At 48.5% G+C, this 12,910-nt stretch overlaps 2 protein-coding genes across 2 annotated transcripts in view; one reads left to right on the forward strand and one right to left on the reverse strand.

The window, feature by feature from the left end:
- The window catches only part of LOC144119676 (phospholipid-transporting ATPase ABCA3-like), a 51,379-nt gene extending 41,479 nt beyond the window's left edge, over positions 1 to 9,900 (forward strand). The window contains exons 14-20 of the mRNA XM_077652242.1: positions 865 to 1,152; positions 1,930 to 2,228; positions 3,950 to 4,192; positions 5,542 to 5,729; positions 6,380 to 6,553; positions 7,780 to 8,002; positions 9,443 to 9,900. Of these exons, the coding sequence (XP_077508368.1) occupies positions 865 to 1,152; positions 1,930 to 2,228; positions 3,950 to 4,192; positions 5,542 to 5,729; positions 6,380 to 6,553; positions 7,780 to 8,002; positions 9,443 to 9,718 (1,691 nt within the window). The 3' untranslated portion in view covers positions 9,719 to 9,900. The remainder of the gene's footprint in view (positions 1 to 864; positions 1,153 to 1,929; positions 2,229 to 3,949; positions 4,193 to 5,541; positions 5,730 to 6,379; positions 6,554 to 7,779; positions 8,003 to 9,442) is intronic.
- A 1,688-nt stretch (positions 9,901 to 11,588) lies between these two features.
- LOC144121163 (cyclin N-terminal domain-containing protein 1-like) overlaps positions 11,589 to 12,910 on the reverse strand; it is a 240,886-nt gene continuing 239,564 nt past the window's right edge. The window contains exon 7 of the mRNA XM_077654171.1: positions 11,589 to 11,934. Within this exon, the coding sequence (XP_077510297.1) occupies positions 11,827 to 11,934 (108 nt within the window). The 3' untranslated portion in view covers positions 11,589 to 11,826. The remainder of the gene's footprint in view (positions 11,935 to 12,910) is intronic.

A 12,910-nucleotide genomic window follows, 5' to 3' on the forward strand; every position in this document is an offset into this window, starting at 1 on the left:
CTGGTTCTTGGTCATTAAAGACAAACAATGATTCATGAAGGCTGTCCCTTGCAGTCGCCAGTTTAGCTAATCAACGCGCACGCTTTGTTTTGTCAGTATCCGTGACTTCGTAGTTTAATCTTTCGTGAAGTGATATTTTGGTCGAAACCGACTTTTGGTTTCAGTTTACTAGTTGATGACGATGAAGCGGTTTTATTAAAATAATAATGAAAAGGAAGGAAAAGATTTTTGCTAGCCCCGGCATCTGCCATCGATACTGAAGCACTTGAGCTGGGACAGCGGAAATAGAGTATAACAGGCAGAATGGAGAAATGAAATTAAAGAGGTGAGGGAAGAGCAAGAAAGGATAGGGGGAGAGGTAATATACACAAAAATTATTTACACAATAATAAATATGTACAGGTTGCACGCGTGATATGTTCATGATAAAGAAATAAAAACACGCGCACGACACTAAATATATGTTCACTACAGCTACTGTTTTAAAATACTTGTACTCGCTCTGTTGAAAGCGGTTTTTTGGTGCCAGAGAGAGGAGACTCTAAGGAATGTGATTCGATTATCAACTCAAAATGTTAAAAAAAATCACCAGAGTCGCTCTTTAAACTTCTACTGTGCTCCAGGACTGCCATCAGTGACCCATTACACAGCTCAAAAGCAACTCACCTGGTCTAAAAGCTCTATAGATCGAAGATGCACACGTATAGTTTCAAATAACTCATCGTACTCAGTCTGCAATTTTCCTCATCTACTCCTAATTTTCCTCATTTTCCTCAGCGACGTCAAAAGTCAGTTCCAAACTGACTGCTCGTGTTCCCTCTCTCCGGCATACTTTCGGCAATCCGAGACGTGGCGTTTTCCCAGGAGCCGTGGCGAACAGTTACATGGACATGGTGGGTCCGAGCACGGTGTCCAACTTCCGGCCGTCGGGCTGGACTTCGGAGGTAGCCGAGATGCTCATGGTGTTGATGCGGCTACTGCCTCAGTACGCGGTGGGCCACGGCGCCGGCGAGCTACAGGGGTCCTTCTCCGAGCACGCCGCCTGCTGCCGGCTGCACAGCACGCTGCTCTGGTACCTCTGCGCCGTGCCGCTCGACAACTACCCCAAGGACCAGCAGCCGTTCGCCAGCCGCATCAGGCACTGCTGCAACGGTGAGAGGCACTCGCAGTCTCCTCTGACACGAGGCGGTCGGACCTTTCAAAGGCTGCCCCTTCACGAAACTCTGCGTGGCGCGCCAGTTATTTCAAGCTGCGTCTTAGCGCAGGTCTTTCCCGGTGTAGCAAACAATGTGCTGGGTTAAATTAATGGGGGCGGAAGACACGTACAATATTTTTGGACAGGAATTTTGAATATTGGAAAACCTGTAACGTACCCGGATATGGAAATATTGAAGGTAATGGTCTATTTTCTCGCTATGTAGCAAGATCTTTCTTTTGTAGTGTTTCCATCGCTCGCATTGAGCAGTTCAGGCTGGCATAGAAAACCAATGGGGAACGGTTTTGAAGAACAAAAACGTTCATAGAGAGAAAAAAATACACACCTGCCGACGGGCGATCTGCGGATATATTGATTGTTATAGTGTAGTCTTACAATGTACGAATAAATCGCGTTCATAAACTGGTGCCCGTTCAAAAATTCTTTTGTCCAGAATTGTTGGGTACGAGTATGCTGGCTGCTCTCACGGTACACGTTAAGTGGACAGCTATAGTGTTGCTTTCAGACCTCATGTTATAAACTCTTGAGCACGGTCGTATAGAGCGGCGGTGTCTTTCTGCGTTCATATATATAAAATTCCTGTGCCAGTGCCGTACGCGCTTATCGTGCGGTGAAAGTGAATCAAATAAGCTGGTGGTTTTAATTCCTGCGAAAGCTGAAGCACTAGCCATCGTTAAGCGCAATATACTTATGTCGCCAGTGTTCGCCCGTAGAAGCGCGCTCAAAAGTAACCTCGGCCGGCGTAGCCGACTGTCGCCAGAACGAATGCGAGCCTCTGGTGTCCCCGCGGTCGCCCTGGAACGTGCTCTCTTCCGGCTGGGACCTGCTCATGATGTTCCTCACGGGCCTGCTCTACATGGCCAGCGTGGTGAGCTGGGAGCAAAGGCTGGGCTTGAAGCTGCCGCCTATGCCCCTGATAAAGCGATCCACCGCCAAGCTGGCTGGTGTCGACCAGCAGCGCCACCCATCCGTCACCGAGGAGGCGGACCTGGTCAAGAAGCTCCTCGAAGGGGTATACGATGCATTCTCAGTGAAAGTGTATTCCCTGAAGAACAACAAATGAAGGAAGGAAGGAGGGGGAACTGTGTAGGCTCGTTGTAGCTCGACTTCATGATGATGGACAGCAATGGTGTTGCCCAGCACTCGGCTGGCCACCAAGGGCGGTCACAATGTTTGAAGGAGTGTGTCTGGCACACCGGCTGCAGTCCTTGTATGCAAAACCGGTTACACGGTAGAGGGCAGTTGCTGTGGAGGTAACGCGATGGCATTGGAAGACTAGGATTTCTGGACTCAAATTTGTCTATGGGGTGTTGCGGAACGGTGCGTGGGTTGCACCAGTATGTACGATGTGTGTGCCATAAATTATACCTGTGGGGCTGCAACTTTAAGCGCGATAGCGTTAAGGGTCATGCGTTAAGCGCAGAAGCCGGCATCGCGGCATTGTAGTGTCGAGGAAAACAGGTGGCCGGCCCACTTGCCACCAGGGTCATGAGACCTTGGGATGTCATCAAAACCTGCCCACCGTTGCACGCGGCAATGAAATTACTTCAACTAAACTCAATACAATTTCCACCTACCCGCCCTGGTGCGCTGCGCACGAGCCTTACGGAAGTGCCCCACCGGTGGCTGTGTTTCAATCAGCCACCTGACGGGGTAGTGGTGCATCGCTGCACCACTGCACCACTGCGCCATGAGGACTCCCCGCGATCTATGACTTTAAAGTAGAGAATGACTAATTCTTCATACATGGGCATGTAGGTACAACCGAGGCGAAAGCGGAGTACTTGCGCGGAAGGAATCTCTAATGCTATTGCACTTACCAGCAAGGGTAGGTCCCAGTGTAAGAATATGCCCGTGGGGTAGGTTAAGCGTTATGTTTATGGTTTCCAGTAGTTTAACGTCCCAAAGCGACTTGTGCTTTGAGGAACGCCGTAGTGGAGAGGTTCAGATAATTTCGACCACCTAGGTTTTTATTTTTAACGTGTCCTAACATCGCTCAGTGCACGGGCCTCTGAGCATTTCGCCTCCATTGAAATGCAATCGCCACGGCCGGGATCAAACCTGCGTCTTTCGGATCAGCAGCTCAACACTAAAACTAATGAGCCACCGTGTTATGTGACTGTGAAAGAAAGAGCATTGTACGTGTCTGCGAAGTGAAGAGGAGCCCAGGCCACTGAACGGACTTATTAACGCCATCACATCGCGCCATACCCTTAAGGCGGAGCTTAAAAGTCTCCTCAAATTGTTCTTTTATAGTGATATAGCTTCCCTCGCTGTAAATTACTCTCCAATCTCCTTCACCAACGGCGGTGGACTGCACCGGTAGCGGTGCGCAGCTCTTTGCGAGCCGTCGTCGAAAAGTGGGGGTGGGCATTTGTTCGTATTCATCAGCCGAGGCCACAGGATTGTATCCCAGCCGTACCAGCCGCATTTCATTGCAAGCGAAATGTCAAAATATCCTGTGTTTTGCGATGTCGGTACACATTCAAGAACCCCAGGTAGAAACCAGTCCGAAGCCTTCCACTGCGACGACTCTCTCTCTCTGCATCCTTTCACCTCCTCTATTATCCCTTTCCCCGCGACGCGATTCACGTGTCTACCGTGAGCGAAAAAAAAAATTGCTTTTCAGCCGGAAGTCTTCTCTGCGTCCTCAGAGATTTCATGCAGACTTCTAAGGTCATAAGGGCACTCAGAGAGGCCTACGGATGAGGTATGCGATATCGGGTGCCGCAGGAGGGTCCGTCCGACAGCCCGCGACAAGTCCGGGGCCTGCTGGCCAGTGAGCTGCGCCTCAACACCGGGGGCCGCGTCATGGGTCCGCTCTCGTTCCACGTGGACCAGGGCGAGGTTTTCGGCATCATCGGCATGGCGCAGTCTGGCCGCTCCTCCCTGCTGGCGGCACTCGCCGGAGAAAAGCTTCTCACCGGAGGCACACTGCTCTTCAATGGGGCCTCGTCAGCCTCCAACAGACTAGAGGTTGGCCGACATGAAAATATTGCATTTAGGATAGGATCCGTGTTGCTTTCTGATCAGTGTTATGATCAATATCTAAGCCAAAACCCGACAAGGAGGTAAAAACTGCGACTGTGACAGGGGGTAATAATTCATATTTACGGAATAATAGTTGTGCCAAGGTACTCACTCTCATCGATTTGACACCTGTGCCGTTAGCCCTTTCTGGCATTAGACCAATATGTATTTAAATCTAGTGCCTGGAGGTACCTACATTTTGGATGCCGAGGATATATATTTATATACTTATTCAGGTTCTCTTTACTGATCAGAATAAGTAGCGGCGATAAAATATCCGTTTGCCCCAATGTGTTTTAGGGAAGCTTCCGCGGTGGGGTTGATTTTAATTAAGAAGAACTCATTAATTTGCGTCTGTCGTCATTAGCGGCGAAAGCCCCTTACGCTTCGAGTTGCTGATTTATACAGTCTGGCAATGCCATCTCTAGCCGTTCTGGTTAGCTTTGTTAGCATATAGGGTCTTGCCCGGATAAGCGTTGACCCCGTGTTCGATCTTCTCAGCTCCCTAATTCTGCCAACGCCAAAGAAGTCGCAAGGAAACTTCGGAGAGGTGTCTTTGTTCTGTTAATCGCCCCTGCGCTGTCCTCGACATGTATACGTAGAACTGCAACGCCGTCGAAATTCGCGTCTTTGGGCTGCCTTGGCAAGTCAACAAATGCATGCAAGCTTACTCTGCATGTGTGCAAAGCGACGTTGTCATTGGTTCCGGGCAATATCGGCGCTGGGCGAGTGGAATTCGATTTTGTCTGCTCTTTTTGTTTTACAATTTCAAGGGGGAATAGCTTTCGTTTGCGCACTCCAACTTCAAACATTCTTTTCGCACCGGTGTTATTACCGCATAAGGAACCTCTTTAATCACTATAACCTGCAGTGCAAAAGAAAAAAAAACGTCGCAGAGCTTCTTTAAGCCATCGGATAGGTTGCTGGTACGCGTTCTCTTGAAAACAGACGTACTACCGAAAGGAAGCCACCGTTGTCGAGCACTGGGTAGCCCGCAAAGGTAAACGATCGGCATAGCGGTCACAGCGCAGCAAATTACAGGATGACAATAAAAAGGGCAGACAGAAAAGCACTATAGTCGTGCCACGTTTGCTTCTTTGCAGTCGTCCTCTATTACTCTAGCTGCTGTAACCAGTATGAACGCCTACCAACTTTCTGTACGGCTAAAATATCGCTGGTATAGGCACCAAGTTTTATGCGTGCTGATACGTGCCACGCCGCGGCCATACCTTGTGTGTGAGATGTTGCCTTTCGAACGCCCTGCGTGACGCTCTTCCTTCGCTTCGGCGTTGCAGTACCAGCGGCAGATCGGCTACTGCCCCAGGGAGAACCCCGTGATCACGCGGCTCAACAGCCACGAGATGCTGCAGCTGATCGCGCGGCTCCGTGGCCTGCCCAACGACGACATCGAGCAGGAGGTGTCCTCTATCGAGAGCAAAGTGGGCCTACGGGACGTCCTCCACGAGAGCATCGACAAGCTCAAGTGCGTCCACACATGCGTACAGGGGTGGTCGAAAGTTCTCAGGCCACGGGGTCTGCTTTTGAGCAGTATAGTCGTACGTACAGTTATGAAACTCCCGAAGCTCAGAATCTTAGTACAGGGTAACAGTATCATTCTCACCTCTGAGAACATTGATAGCTTTATAGGCATTTCAAGTGCCAGGATATGCTGCTGAAAAGCAGAGCTTGTGGCTTGGGAACTTTTGTCCAACCCTGTACATACACCACCACCGCGCTTATAGTGACAATCCACCAACTTTCCTTTCCCACATCATGTTTTTCCATATCAGCACCAGGTGTTGCAGCCAAGCCGTCATCTGGAGTAGTATGCCAGGTTAACAACCAAGCAGACCTCTCCTGTATTCATTAAAAGCTCTCTCTCTCTCTCTCTCTCTGATAACCCATTTAAGCAGATCACGGGACCATGACGCCCATAAAAACTGACGCTTAGACTCTTTTTCCGCTACGTGAATGTCCCCACGTCCCCTTCTTTATAAACGATACAACGAACTCCATTTGAGAAAATGCGCCGTGTAACATCATACGAGCTGCAAATATCGTACGGTAGCTGACATTCGTGAGTTGCCGTGCCTTTTCCCAATAGGCCGTCACTGTAAACGTCGTTGCTCGCAGGCCGTGCGACAAGCGCAAGTTGTCCGTTGGGTTGGCCCTGGTCGGAAACCCCAAGCTGGTCATCCTCAACGAGTGCACACGCGAAGTGGATCCCGCGTCCCGCCGCCGTCTTTTCCGCTGCATCGAAAAAATCCACACCGTCAACCAGTCAAGCATGGTCTTCACATCACACTGGTATTTGAATGTGGCTGTTGCGAATGCCTGCGGGGTAGCCTTTTACACGGTTGTACCATGTCCTTGCCTGGTGGCAGTTGGAGGAGGAATATAAATGGGTTCACTAGACAGGCAAGGCGCTGTTATTGAAGCGAAAGCTTCACTACTCTAGGCAAAGCCGATTTCGCCGTGCGTTGCCGGTTGTCCTTCAAGTGAGCCGGAGGTCAACTTTACCAGAGGCAGGCCTTACAATATGTGGTTCAGCATGGTGTCACACCACTTGACCTCTGACCTTTTGATTCGCCGGTAGAGGGCGGCAGAATAGGCCGCAGCGTTCATTGGGTGACCAACCTTTCGCGATGAACAATTAATTCGCCTGCCACCCGCCAGGGTGGCAGAGTGGGCGCGCTGCCTATCCAGTGTGCGGAACGCACTCGACGTTACAGACGCCAAGCCGCGTCTACTTTCCCGGTACACCACAGCTTTCGCTCTCTGACCAGGTTCAGCAGCAGTTAAACCGAAGCTAATTTTCGACTCAAGCACACCATCACGGCAGGCACGACGGGTGGAGGCGGGGTAAGGGGCTGACAAGGGTCTGAAGAAAAAGCATCTGTAGAGATTAGTCACTGCCTAACCTGTGCCTTGGTGAGCCATATCAAATTCTTTTAAATTAATGGTGGCGCCACATATCGGGCGCCTGTGTATTGCACGCTATACCTCTTTCCTCACGACACCTACAAAGCTCATCACGAGTCCCATATGTATCAAAAATCGGCATTCTGATTGGTCCGACAAACAATGGGGTTGCTAATGGTCACACCACTGTGACATAACAGATGAACTGCTCAGTGATGCTGAAAACGTGATTAAGGTAGAGACATAAAAAATTAATCGGCACCACTGACAGATGCCAACCTCAGAGACGGCACGCCGTTGTCTTTTAACCTCCAGAAATTGGCCCCATGTCTTGCCAACAATGTTTTTTTCCCCTTCCCTTAGCAAGAGTATAATTTGGAAGGATCAACAACCCAGCGCCCTTCTGCAACTACGTGACGTTTTCATCTAGTGCAGTATAAACTCAAACAGGAAGATCCGGATTCATTTGTTTCGCATACGTCGCTTTCGAGCAGGCCCTTTCCCGACCTTTGCAGTTCGGCCCGAACTCATTTCTTCGCGCTTTACCTTTTTCTTCTTTTAACAAGAAAGCGATGCTTTCGTGATGGTATATCGCTCATTACCTGGTGCAGCCTGCGAGAGTGCGACTCCTTCTGCGACCGGGTGGGCGTGCTGTCCAGCGGCGAGTTCCAGGTGATCGGCGAGACGAGTCTGATGAAGGAAGGCTGCCAGCAGCGCTTCACCGCCACCATGCGCCTCACCCCAGACCAGGTGAAGGAGGGAGACTTCTTCAAGACCGTCAACCGCGTCATGAAGGACAAGTTCCCTACCTCTCTCATTTCGGATATCCGGATGGTAAGTGCATAGTGCCGCGCTGTGCCCTTCGACACTCAGAACGGGGGACGGCGGGAGCTGCTTGAGGCTGAATGTTGGTCTGTTTGTCGGTCACAAAACCCTTGTGTTGTGCTCTGTGCCTGCCTGCAATGCATTAGCGCTGTTGGGAAAAAAATTTCCCCTTTTATGCCTGAACTCACGCCTGCATGCATTTCGTTGTATATGCAGCCATCGAAGGAGGTCTAAAATAGAAGCTAAAGCTGATGGTGATGATGATTATAGATTTTTATGGCGCAAGGGCATCTAAGGCCAAAGAGCGCCATGACACAAGGTATCTTTCTTTTTCTCAAGGCGGGGTCAAAGACCCGTTTTCCAAGCGTTTCACCCTAAATAAGCCGAGCACCAGACCAGGGGAAAGCTTGTACCCATTGTATCACCGGTGGGTACCCGGCGGCACTGGGGATCGAACCCCGCACCTCCAGCATGCGAGGCAGAAGCTAAAAGCAATGCAACATAAACTGTGGCCTTGTTCCGCTAGCATGAATGAAACACAGCTGTTTCACACTATTCTATTGGTTGTAGTTAGCCTTGTTTAATAAGAGTGATTTCTAGTGACATGCTTCAAGTGGTCAAGAAATCATTGCTAAAAACAGGAAAAAAAGGAAAGAAGGAACGGCAGTATGGAAAAAAAGTCGGCAGTAGGCAAGAGGGCAGTGGCGAACAGATGAGAGATATCTCTTATTTGTTCCCGAAAGCATTTGGTCATTTTTAAATACGTAATAGTTTAATTCACCACGAAGGCTTGCTACCCAGCTTTTCGCTGTGCTTGAGAATATCAAATTGGCTTGATTGGCTCTGAGCGGATTGTAAATTTCTACTGCAAAGAGCAATTCTAGATGCATTTCTTTGACCATGTGCTGAAAAGTGACTAATGCGCACGTTCCGGTAAATTCTTGAAAGTGTTCTAGAAGAAATAAGCAGACAGAACCAGCAATTTGTAAACAGAGAGTGACTCGATTTTTAGAGTAGGCTCTTGATTGAGCGCTGTCTGCAGCCTTGCTGGGAAGAAGCATGTTTTGTTGAAACATCTAGACTTTGTGGGGACTCAACCACACAAGCGAATTACATCGCTGGTTATTCTGACGCCAAAAAGTGCACCGCACGCCCGTCAGTGGGTGAGGTAGCAGGTAAGAAGCCAGAAAGAAAAAGCCAACAAGTGTTAGTCCTTCCGGGCCTAACTGCACTGCCAAACAATTGATCCCTGAAAAAGCAGCCATTACACCCTTTTAAAAGGTAGAAGGACGTCGTGAAGTTGGTGTGCTAACCGTTCGTCACGAAGACCATGGTGCTGCACTTAATACCGTTTATTTTACCTTCTGTATGACAGTGTATAGAAGAGCTTCTTGTTTAATGATAACCGCTTTGTCTTCTATAAACGGGCCTTACTTTGGTCTCGCGCAGGACATGCTGCAGTACACCGTGAAGGACGTCGACATCCCGTGGAGCGACGTGTTTGTGCGCATGGAAGATATCAAGGAGCAGCTCGACCTCGAAGACTACGTGGTGTGCGAGGCCTCTCTGGCCGACGTCTTCCTCGGCTTCTCGCATGAGCGCAAGGTGGTCGACTTCAGCGGCGCCGAAGTGCGCGTCTACTCCATGGCCGAGCCGTGCGACATTATCACTGAGGTTCCTGGCACGCCCACCATGTTGGGCGAAAGAGGTGGTGTGACGCAGTAATTGACTTGATCGGCTCTCAGCGGATTGTAAATTTCTACTGCAAAGAGCAATACTAGGTGCATTTCTTTGGCCATGTAAAGGATACTCTTGTTATTTAGTTTTATACTTTTTCGGTACGTCGTTTTTCAGATTCGGCTGACGTGTTCATTAATTGGATTATGATGTTTATATGTCACCAATGCAGCGTCATGCATTTCTTCGAACGCTATCACTCCCTATCTCCAGAACCTAAAGCTTGTCACTTTGCCATATTCCCCTCTTTGTTATCTCATCTTTAACTGAAAACAGCTTATTTTATCCAATTTATGTTATCCCTATTTCCCGAACAATCGCTTCGACCCTATAATTTCTTCAACACTCAATTCCTTATACTGCTTCGACTAGCACAGCTACTACGTGAATTTGCGTTTTGAAGTTCCTTTGCAAAAGTGTTATGAATGCAAGTTGCGAATACTCATTGTCACAACAGGAGATATTATTAGACGCCAGTTGGGCAGGTTTCTCTCGTTATTATGAGCATGGGTAAATGATACTCTCGTTATTTAGTTCCATAGAATTTTCGGCACGTCGTTTTTCAGATTCGGCTTACGTGCTAATTAATTGGATTAGTATGTTTATATTGCATCAATGCAGAGTCATGTAATTTCACCGTTCACACATTCTGGGTCGTTGTTTGCGCGTGTAAATATGTGTGTATATATGCTCGCATGTCTGTTAGTGGACATGAGATGCTGTTCCCGCTCTCGACTATGAACTATGAAAGCTGTTTTCATGTTTTCAGGTTGTTGTTTTTGGCCAGTAACAGAGCAGGCTCCGCAGGCTCAGAGATGCGCCAGATGTAGTGAGGCCAAGTCGATTTTCAGTCCTACTATAGTTCTGAAATGAACGTAGTTCACGTGTGTTGTGAGCTATGCACAGTGCTGCCTTGTGGCATTTTAGTGTGGGCGCGAATGACTCCTCTGTCCTGTTGTCAAGAACAACCTTTTGCGCATTGACGACGGCACCACAACGGACCACTGGGACTATGTTTTGTACACTTGAGTACCTTTGGTTTGCTTTATATTGTCGTGAGCTCGAATCGGAAACAGCGATGTAGTCACTGACCTGACTGTGCATTAAATGCTTTTTCTACTTGAATATGACTTTTTTGCAAACTTTCGTATATACACGGGCCTCTAGAATTTCACCTCCATCGAAATTCGACCGCCGCGGCAGGGATCGAGCCCGCGTCTTTCTGGTCAGCAGCCGGGCGCCATAACCACTGAGCCACCGCGGCGGCTTTTTGTGGGTTCTATAAAGTAAGTTGGATGAGCGGTACAATACACGGTGCACCGTCAGCAAAGCCTTCATTCAGCTTGCTGTGGTCGTTTCCTGTGCTTCAATTTGTGCGCCGTCAGCGACGAAGTAGCCTCTGACAACGTTCAATTCTTTCCATGCTTTTATGTAGAGAGTACCAACTCACTCCGTCAAGCGTACATTTCTCGCGTCCAGTCAGCGCATTGAAACAGCAATGCATTCATTTCCCGTTTTTTATTTCGTTGCAAAAGCGGAACAAGTAGCCCCGGAGAAATGACAAGATGGGGGAAAAAGAAACGAAACACTGCAAACGCACAGTTTCTCAAAACTACCCTTGTAGGGTCTACACCAATTTCTTATATTAGAGCGCTTAATCCAACCCGGCGGGAATGCCAACGGCTGCGCACTTCGTATTTGGCTTGGCTACTGCTTGGACGAAAACCTGAATTCTGCTTTGCAATCAAATATCATATAGTATATAGTAAATATATAAACAGTATATACAGTATATAGAAGCACAGCTATAGCTGTGCTTCTATACTCCTTTCTATAATTAAATTCTAATACCCCGCATATCAAAGTTCAATAAATTCACTGCAAATGAATGTTCGGCAAAGCATTCCTGTAAGGTCTCCCTTCAAGAAAGACTGGCTTCCACTGAGTCCGCGTTTCTGCCAAACACTAGCCGAGCCAAGAGCGAAGTGTAAACTTCCCGGCATTAACTTCGGAGGATGAGCAACCGCAGCGCCTCATTTTTTTTTTGTAATTTTGAGAAATTTCGTGCCTGCAGCGTCTTAATTGTCCCGTCTTCTTTAGGTCTCCCTAGTGTCCTTGTTGAAAAGAACATTCACGATGACCCTGCCGTAGGTGTCTATCTCAATGGCCGACACACGAGTGGCGGAGTGAAGGAAGCCGATGAACTGCAGGGCGATGTTCCCCCGGAAAAGAAAGAAAAAAAGACGGAAAAATGTGAGGGGGGAAGCATGAGGACACTAAAAAAACTTCGGCAATGAAATTAAATCATTTTTCCCCCAATTAATCGCACTTGAGGGTGAAAAAAGGCGATATAGCATAAATAAATCATCATGAAATTCTTCAAGTCAAACAGAGATAGAATCTTGAAAACAAATGATGGTTTGCACATGACGTCACTGACGCCATCTTGAGGCGGAAAAACTGAGCTGGCGCAAATAAATTGAACTAGAATATTCTAGCTCACTTTAACGCGACGCAATAGGCTGAGACACACGAGGCGGTCACGCTACCGTGCACGGGCGCGATCAGGAGAAGCAATCATGCCACCGCGCGAGTATATCACGTGCTCTCCCTGCGCTAGAGCTCCAGCTAATACATGCGCTTCATGCAGTGACGTCACGGCGCGCGTAAACTGGAACATTTCTACTGCCAGTGCCGCGCATGCCGCTAGGGGCTCGGGGGGGGGGGGGGGGGGTGAATATTATATATGTTAGTCGCTGGAAGCTTTGTAAAAGTTTACAGGCATTGCACGACAGTGACTTTGACCAAAGCGCGCTGTAATGCTGTCGCGTTATTAGCACGATGACAGGCAACTACAGGGATACAAAAACGACACGACACCAGCCAACGCCATAGCAAACTCAGGGGGGATGGCATACATCAACAGCAGCGTTCATGTGTGCCGTGCAGTTTTGAATGTTTTGTGCTGTCTTTGAGCGGGATATTTTTACATATTAAGTAGATTGCCCCAGATACACAAGACTTTTAACTTAAAAGGTAGCTCCGAGGGTTTTTCTAGATTACCGTACTCTATGAAGCACCTACTGTAGGCTCTCCTTGCGTTCCTACATGCTTCCACCAAGTTTTGCACCCATGCGACTTTTAAATATGGTGCAAATTGATTCTAAAGTTCGCCGTTTC

Source organism: Amblyomma americanum, chromosome 2, assembly GCF_052857255.1.
Source record: "Amblyomma americanum isolate KBUSLIRL-KWMA chromosome 2, ASM5285725v1, whole genome shotgun sequence".
In the NCBI taxonomy this organism is placed as follows: Eukaryota; Metazoa; Arthropoda; class Arachnida; order Ixodida; family Ixodidae; genus Amblyomma; species Amblyomma americanum.